The 9,267-nt window shown below is 30.5% G+C and overlaps 1 protein-coding gene across 1 annotated transcript; it reads left to right on the plus strand.

Annotated features, from left to right (window-relative positions):
* Positions 1–6,460: 6,460 nt before the first annotated feature.
* Positions 6,461–7,423, plus strand: LOC132721348 (uncharacterized). Its single transcript, XM_060705635.1, has one exon. It carries the CDS (start codon positions 6,461–6,463, stop codon positions 7,421–7,423), a length of 963 nt encoding a protein of 320 aa, XP_060561618.1.
* Positions 7,424–9,267: the final 1,844 nt, after the last annotated feature.

Here is a 9,267-nt window from a genome sequence, read left to right on the forward strand (position 1 = left end):
TATTAGTTTTTTTAAAATAAAGTTAGAATCGATTGTTCGATCGTTACAGACAAATATATTTTTTATATGATATTGTAGTGTTGAAAAGAAGTTTGTAATACGGAGCAAGTGGACACTAACAAGTACGGTACCATATTGATTTAGAATAGATATGTCTATTTAAGTACCACATAAATATATATTTAAATCAATTTCTGTTTCCGAGCAAAATTAACGTGACAGCTTTGTGGTTATGAATACATCTTTTTTGTTCTTTCTTATTTAATTTCTGCGTCTTTAAGTTATGTCATCATTCATTCAAAACTTCAGTTACATGAATTCTTAGAGATCGGAATATTCATTATGTCTGGCGAGATTTATTTTGCTGATTTATATCATATCGCCTGACATTAATTTATTTTTATTTGAGATATTATTTAACGTCTTTGCCAGCTTATGGTATGTTTTACATTTACATTTTCATATGGGAAAATATCATATATATAGTTATGCAGGAACAATTCAGAGTAATTAAGTAAGATGGAATGATGCATCGTATGATTGTGTTATAATTTATATAATTTTATTACTACTTAATGATAATTACACCGAAAATAGATACCTTATTTTGTATTTCCAGGGGCTTACTGTCCCTCTACTATTCTACGAAATTATAGTGTTTTACTTAAAAGGTAAAGCAATTCAGTATTGTGTTTTATTTTATTTTACTGCAGATTTATTGCCTTGTGAAAATAATTGTTTCAAAAAATTAATTTATATTCTCGTTGAATACATTCACTGCATTATAAAGGCATTTTGTTTATCAATTTGAGATTCATAATGCAATTTACAGCATGGCATAATTTTAATGACTGGCATTGTTCATTAACCAGATATTTTAAATATCTCTTTCCTAGCAGTGAATATGTCAGTTCTGATACAAAAAGTGCTCAATTTCATAAGATTATTTTTATCATTTGTAAATAACAACAGCTTGTGTCAACAGCAAAAGATTTATGATTATAAAATGTCAATTTAAAGATAATATTGAAATGATTAAACCCATTTAATGGTTTTATGTCATTTTGATATCATAACTAAACATTTGATGTAATATGCCATTGAAAGATTAGGCAGCAATGTGTTTCAAATATTTATGTCCACTGCTATGCTATTATTGATATGGACATGTGCGATTAAAACTCTATGTGAACATGTCTCAACTAGAAAGTGAAAAACAGTACCGTAAGTTCACGGATTCCGTACAAGAAAGATGTATAGAATAGTTGAATGTTATTAAGTTTTTAATGTCACATCTGCTTTGTATTTATGACCTTTAAAATTAAATTGCTAGCAATAAAAAGAAACAGACAGGAATGTACATATTTCAATTGTTATAAGAAAGATTGGATTGACCAAAGGTTAACATGACACATTTTAGAAAGGGAATGATCAAGGAAGCATTTCATGTTCAGATCAATTTTTCAAACAAAACACATGAATTGTTTTTGGTTAATTAGTTTTTTAACTACTTTTGTCCATTTCCAAGTTTGTGAATGTGATCATTTTAAATATACATGTAATTATTAAATTAACAAATTTATTATTTTTTTTATTGTGGATTTCATTTAAAACTAGCATACATAGAACTCTCTTAAACATGTGCTGAAAATGTACATGAAAATTGCTTGACCAAGTTTAGGTCCTGAAATAAACCGTATATTTAAATTCTTTGCTGACGGTATGAAAACTTTCTCTCTTCAGCAACGATCTTCAAATTCATAGACTTCACTGTCAAAATAAGATAATATGTGCATGATTAAAATCGACAGGAACGCTTTACAACGCCGAATTTTAGTTAGCAATGACATCTTATTTGAAATGTACTAAAGTCAGGAAAGTAAATAAAAATATTCACATGAGTTTAATCATTCATTAGCAATAATATATTAGATAAGGCTTTCATCAGCAGATGTCTAATATTTGATATTGACTATAGCATAATCTTTTGAATGTTTTAGAAAGTGTACGTGTAACACAATAAAAACAGCCAAGACGAACAATATTTAAAGAAAAAAGTTGCTGTCGTAACCAAGACCAACAATTTTATATAACACATACATTTTTGTCGTTCAATATTTGAATATTTTTCACTATGCGTTTCTTCAGTGGCATAAATTTTGTTTATTTGAGATACCACCCGACGCCTTTGCAAGCTTATTATATGGTGTGCAGTCTGATATTGTACAATGTCTCATATATATTTATGCAGGGAATATTTTATAGTAATAAGTTCAGAATACTAGTAAATGAGACTTGTGATAATTCATACGCATTTATATTTACATACAATAACATACTTTTGGAGTTTACGTTTTCCTCCACTATTCCGAATAATGTTTCATTTACTTAAAAAGAAATGTAATTCACCATTGTGTATTATTTAATTTCACTTTCATGATTTAATTGTTCAAAATTTTGATTAATGATTACTTTAAATAGATTAACTGCATTATAAGGAAATTTTATAAATCAACTTGATATTTATTAGATAGTTTACAAAATGACATTGTGATTTTAATGGCTGGCATAATTTATTTACCAGAAATGTTCAATGAACTCTTTCCTATCAGTTACTATGTCAGTTTTATTACTCAATTTCCTAAGAACAAACAAGAAAACACATAATGTCTATCATTTGCAAATAACAACAACGGCTTATGTCGATAACGAAATTTGTTGAGTAAGAACTGTCACTCTAAAGATTTTATTGAAATAGAAAAATATTTATTTAACAATAGAATATTAGATACGGCTCCAATCAGTAGTTACTTAATACAATATAAATTATAGCATTATTAAAAACAAAATGTGTTTCGTGTCATATGACACATGCATGTAATTGGATACCTTTCAGTATATTGTGTTTTACTGGATGAGAAGTTGTCCACATTACGTGTCAGTACCAGCCGGATTTTAAGATCATTCGCTAATTTTACTTCAACTAGTCATTTCTTTGCGTCTGCATTTCAAACACAATTGTCAGGAAGGCAGCTGTATTATCAATACAATAAAATACTATAAATAGTATTTATTTGTTATTATATATAAAAGACACACTTCAGACTGACGTTTATAGTAAATGTACGATATTAAAACAAACATTATCTGTGGTTCTAATTTATTTTTAAGAGTAAAACATAAGCAATTACCCAGACAAACTGATAAAATATATATAATATAATAATATTGTATTTGTATTGGTAGATATAATGAGAATTTGTTTCAATATTTGTTCTTTCTAAATAAAGTTTATCGGAGAATGAGTAATTAGCAGAGTTATTAATTGCAAAAAGTCTATATAGATTTATACTCGCTTGTTTACTTTCAGTTGACTTATACGCAACGTGAAAATCTAATGCTTTTGTTTCAGTATTAACGGGTTAATGCACCTGTTTGTACATTTGCATCTGCAGAAGCACGAAGACGAAATTATAGCCAGAATAAAGGAAATCTGCAGATGATAATGCACAACTAATTGTTCCCTTCATGTATTGTTATTGTTGCATAATTCGGCAGTTTAGGGTCCCGTTATCTGACTTTCGTATAAAATAACCGAGTGTATACATGCTTTTCACGTGCGCGTGCTATGTCATTGACTAGTATGTTTCAATAATGAACAATTTGAGAACTTCATTTTATTCTTTGTTTTCCGTTTTTCATAATATATATTTTAATATTTATTAAGTAATTAATGTATTTATTGGTCGTTGTTTTGTGATGTTTTAATGCTTGCGTCGATGATTTAAACAATGGTGATGTAATCCAGCGTTACGCAGACAATTTGTTTGCTCGACAATCATTGATTTTTATTCCAATTTTGAGTTATTTACCTTTTTGATGCGCGAGCGCTGAAGAGATATAGATCAACGAATAAAAGACATTGTTAAACATTGAATGTAAATATAATATGATTTCTACATTTTTATCTAACCACCATCTTTATCATCGAATTGTTTAACATATTTTTAAAATCAATATCACATGTTTTGATGAAAATAAATAGCATCAACATTTAAAACGCATCTCAGTGTACAGTCGAGACTGTTATATGTGACCTCCAAAAGGACCTTAAAAAGGTCATTATCACAGGGAGTTCCTTAACACAGTCGCAAAGAAAATAAATTATAATTCTAAAACAATATGAAATTTTGACTTAACATACATAACTACATGAACTATGTGAAGGAATAATATGTAACCAATTGCAATTAAACACAGGTAGGCCTACTAAGTAAATAAGTAAATAAAATAAGACTGTGTATCATATACGATCAAATTTTGTATTAGATTTATATTAATCATTATGGTACAAAATGAAAATCGAATTTAATGCATTCAATCATACTCTGAACAACATATTCATATTCATATCGATTTTTTCACTTTTGATGAACGGTCGGTCCGTAAAGTTCATACAGCCATAGAAATGTGAACTAAAAAATGCTGCATTAAATTGGACGTAGGTACTGCATAAGGAGTAAAAAAGAGACTAATCCAGTCTTCTCAGATCATTATGTACATTGCACCTCAATTTGTTAACACATATCAATTGCACCATGCTTACCATATTTGGCAGTAGGGAGTAGCCGCTACGTCACCTGATACCTGTGAAAATGTGCATTTTAACTGACAGTGTGTGAAGCAGAGTTTTGTAGTTTGTTTGAAGTTTACTGACAACTGGATAATAACTAAACTTAATTATTTTTGCCCTCTGTGTGTCTAAATATGTATTATTAAGCAGACACATCCCTTGAAGTCGCCCCAGTCAGTGTTATATCCTCGTAACTAACTCGTTTTATATTCTATAACTATTACTTATTAATCCGTTTTATTGGATTGAAAAAAGTTGTCATTATTTGCATGTACAACGATTATAGTCACTAACGAATTGTCAAAATGAACGCTTTCCCTTTTAACCGATAATTATAATTCGAAGATTTGTGCTGTATGATGTGTTATGCTTATCATAAACAAGATCAAATTTCCTAAAAGGGTTTATGAAAGCCCGTTTTTAATATTATAAAATGTTACAGATGGTACTTATAAATTAAGAAAACAAACTTCTTCTATTACTTGTGCTTCAATAATTTACGTGCATTGCTGGAATTAATCTAAAACATGTATACGCTGAAAGTTAGATAGACCTTAAGTTAAGTATATATGTTTGGAAAGCCTGATACTTAATTGTCCATAAAAAAAGTGTATATTAACAACAAAGAGCAGTATATATCAGCTCATATGCATTATCGTTGAATTTTCTTTTGTTTCTGTGCTTTTAACTAGCATTGATATGAAAGAAGTTAACTAAAATAGAACTGTTAAGGGCACCTGCCTATCGTGTAGATTAATCAACCATTTAAGTCTTATTGCATTCGCTATACTTTAAAAGCGTCCATGTCAGCTGTAATGTCAGCTTTTAATAGCAATGTTTAGGTTGTAAATGTCAAGTAACGTATATAGACGACACTGCATCACCGCATAAAATGCATAAAATGAAAGTGAAGAATCATAATACTAGAGAAGTTTCAGCTGCAAAATCAGGCTTTTATCAGTCAAAGATAAATGATGCAGAAGGAAATGTGAAAAAACTGTATAACGTCACCTCTAAACTCCTTGGCAGAGAAAAAGAAAATCCTCTTCCTTCATATTCCAATGATCAAGATCTTGCTAATGACTTTCTGCAATATTTCACAGACAAAATTAAAAATCTAAGAGATCACAGCTTGACAATACACATGTTGATACTGGACATCAAAATAATAGTGTTGGAAAACAGTCTTGTGTCAGTCGCTTGGATCAGTTTGAGATGCTTTCTTGTACAGATGTGAAGAAGTTGATTTTAGAATCAAAGTCTACAACTTGTGAACTTGATTTCATCCCAACAACCAAGTTAAAAGAGAACATCGAGTACTTTCTGCCTGTAGTCACAGAAATTGTGAATAGGTCACTTACTTCTGGCATCTTTCCTCAGACTTGGAAAAGTGCAGTGATAAGACCCCTGTTGAAGAAAAAAGGTCTCGCTCTGGAGCTGAAAAAAACTATAGACCAGTGTCAAATTTATCATTTTTGTCCAAAAAACTGGAAAAAAGCTGCCCTGAATCAAATCACTAAACATATTGAGACAAATAAACTTTTGCCATCGTATCAAAGTGCATATCGTAAAACCATGGAGTAGAAACTGCTTTGATAAAAATGTATGATGATTTGCTGAAAGCTGTTGATGATGGACAAATTACAATAGTCGTTATGATTGACCTCAGTGCTGCGTTCGACACCATTGACATCCCCATTGCGCTTCATTTACTTCATGATGACTTTGGCATAGATGACGTTCCTTTACAGTGGATCAAATCATACTTGACTGATAGAACCATGAAAGTTATCATAAACAATGAATCATCAAGACAAAAAAACCTGAATGTTTGGTGTGCCTCAAGGCTCCTGTGCTGGCCCAGTAATCTTTACCTTGTATATCGCAGCATTAAATAGAGTTGTCAAGAAATACCCGGCTCAGTTACATGGTTATGCTGATGATCATAAAGTCGCTCTACAAATTCAAGCTGTAAACATAGAAAATGAAACTTATGTTCTTGAACAATTATCTGCTTGTTTGGATGATATTTCTTCTTGGATGGCAAAGTATAAATTGAAAATAAACAATGCAAAAACAGAGATCATTTTATATGGTACTACACAACAGTTAGCAAAGGTTGATATACCCGGTGTGAATGTAGGTGGTTGTTTTGTCAAATGTGTTGACCATGTAAGGGACTTGGGTGTTTGCTTTGATGCCAACCTTAGTTTTGACAGGCATATACGAAAAAAGTGTCAAATAGCCTACTCTCAACTTAAGAACCTGAAATCCATTCGTAAGCATCTGTCTCAGAAATCAACGGAAATACTAGTTCATGGTTTAGTCAATTCCCACATCGATTTTTGTAATGGACTTTTTGCAGAAATACCAGTTTTATCAAATAGATCGACTTCAGAGACTCCAAACCAGGCTGCTCGGGTAGTAATGAATGTGTATGACCAACCTAGTGCTGATCTCAGAAAATCTCTACATTGGTTACCAGTCAAGGCACGGATTATGTTTAAAGTAATTCTTATTGTTTTCCGAGTAATACACGGAACAGCTCCAACGTATCTCATAACTTTGTTTAATTGTGTGAGAAGAAAATACAGTCTAAGATCAGCTGCTGATGACACTTGTACACAGTTTGTTGTGACAAGACGCAGGACCAGACTTGCTGACAGATCTATTTCTGTCATGGGACCTAAATGGTGGAACGCCCTACCAAAAGAATTAAAGTGCATTGCATCGGAAATTGCATTCAGAAAAAGACTGAAAGCACACCTCTTTGAACAATTTTATGGATAAAAAGTTTCGTCAAATGTGTATATAGTTTTAAACTGTGGAAATGACTTTGACATTATAGGATCTTGTGAAGCGCAACAGAATATAACTGTATAAAGTGTCGCGCTATAAAAATACCTATGATTGATTGATTGATTGAATGCATTTAACATAGCTTTTTGCCGTAAAAATGTTTTATTTCTATATAATTATACATTTGTTTCAAATATATTCCCTCCCACTGATTGACGTCATGCATTCAATTTTTTCTGTTCTTACATATTTATATATAAATAGAGAAACGCTTAACTACGCACGTTATGTTTTATGCTTAAATATATTTATGTACCACCATTTTATTCTATCATGTGTTTGAAATCAATATAATATCCGTTTTAGAAACATATTGCCTTAATATATGGCATCAATCTTTATTGTGCACAAACATGTTTTATAGTCGTGTGGCGTAAATGCACATATTTTCTGTTGGAACAATCATTTTTAATGAAGGCAAAACGGACCGACTTTATTTGTCTGAACTGTCACCGGTCTGCTCTTGAAAAAACATAAAAGTCCTAGTAGAGTATAAAATGATATAAAAATCTCTGTTCAATATGAAATTGAACACTGAAAAATAAGACTTGAAAAATCAAAAGTGTTAATATAAAATAACAAATTTGTTATTATGTTTTTTTTTCTATAATTTTTTATCACTATCATCTTGTTCTATATTTTTATTATTGCAGAACAGTTTTATAAGCTAGTTTCAAATCAACAATACCTTAAGTGATAATATATATGATCCCTGTCATAGCAATTTCCTGCATATATTACTAAAATAAAACCATAAGTCAAACATTTATTCCGAGGTTCATATAGTGAATTTAAAATTTCTTAAAATGAAGGCATAGACAAATAACTTTTGTGCAAAATTTCAGTTCCATCGTCCAGTCTTTTATCAGAATAACACGACCCAATTTCAAAAACGTTATAACGTTTGTCACTATTTTACTGAAAATGTGCTAAATGAACCGCAGAAATACCATTTTAGTTATCTATTGTACTTGTATATCTTTCTGTTTTAAGTACAACAGCCGATTTATTTATAGAATTCAAATTTAAATGTTTGTAAGGTTCTTTAGTGGAGTTCATTTAATGTGTCTTTTATTTTAAAGACGGGCGGGGAACGTTTTTTATCGAGACCATTTAACGTAATAAGGAATGTTTTTCGTCCACAAGAAATAACCACGACACAATAAATGTTGTCTGATTCACAATGTTAGTTTAAAATAATTGGATCATTTCACCTTTTATTGGTATTGTTTGTATTTTGTGAATATGTTTTAAATGGTAAAAACCAAAAGCCCGTTACATATGTATGTATATTGTGTAAACCTACTTCAATTTATACAAGTCAATATAGTGCTGCATCAGGGGAATTTCAGGTAAGTCGCTTATTTAATCACGGAAAAGAATATGTCAGGACAAAATGTCTCAAATTGATAAAATCAGTTTACAGCGGACCTAGTGAAATTTAACTTATTGCGTTCTAATTTACATAAATATGTTATAAAAAAAACAACCTCTGACAAACGCGTCAGCTTTAACATTGCGTTGATTCCTTTTGTACAACGGAGATCTTGTATTCACATCGCAATACGATTTATTTGTAGATATGTGTTGCCTACTTTCAATACTTGAAATCCTTTTAAAATAAATTGTTATTTTTAATTATGATTGAATTATTACAATGTCCATCTGCATTGGATCTTCCGACTTGCCCTTTTCACAATTCAAAGGTAAATTATTTTCTATCACAGTTTCAGTTATTTCATGCCGTTATGTCAATAAATCAATTTAATCTCATA

This window comes from Ruditapes philippinarum, unplaced genomic scaffold, assembly GCF_026571515.1.
Source record: "Ruditapes philippinarum isolate M1 unplaced genomic scaffold, ASM2657151v2 ctg218_1_1_1_1, whole genome shotgun sequence".
In the NCBI taxonomy this organism is placed as follows: Eukaryota; Metazoa; Mollusca; class Bivalvia; order Venerida; family Veneridae; genus Ruditapes; species Ruditapes philippinarum.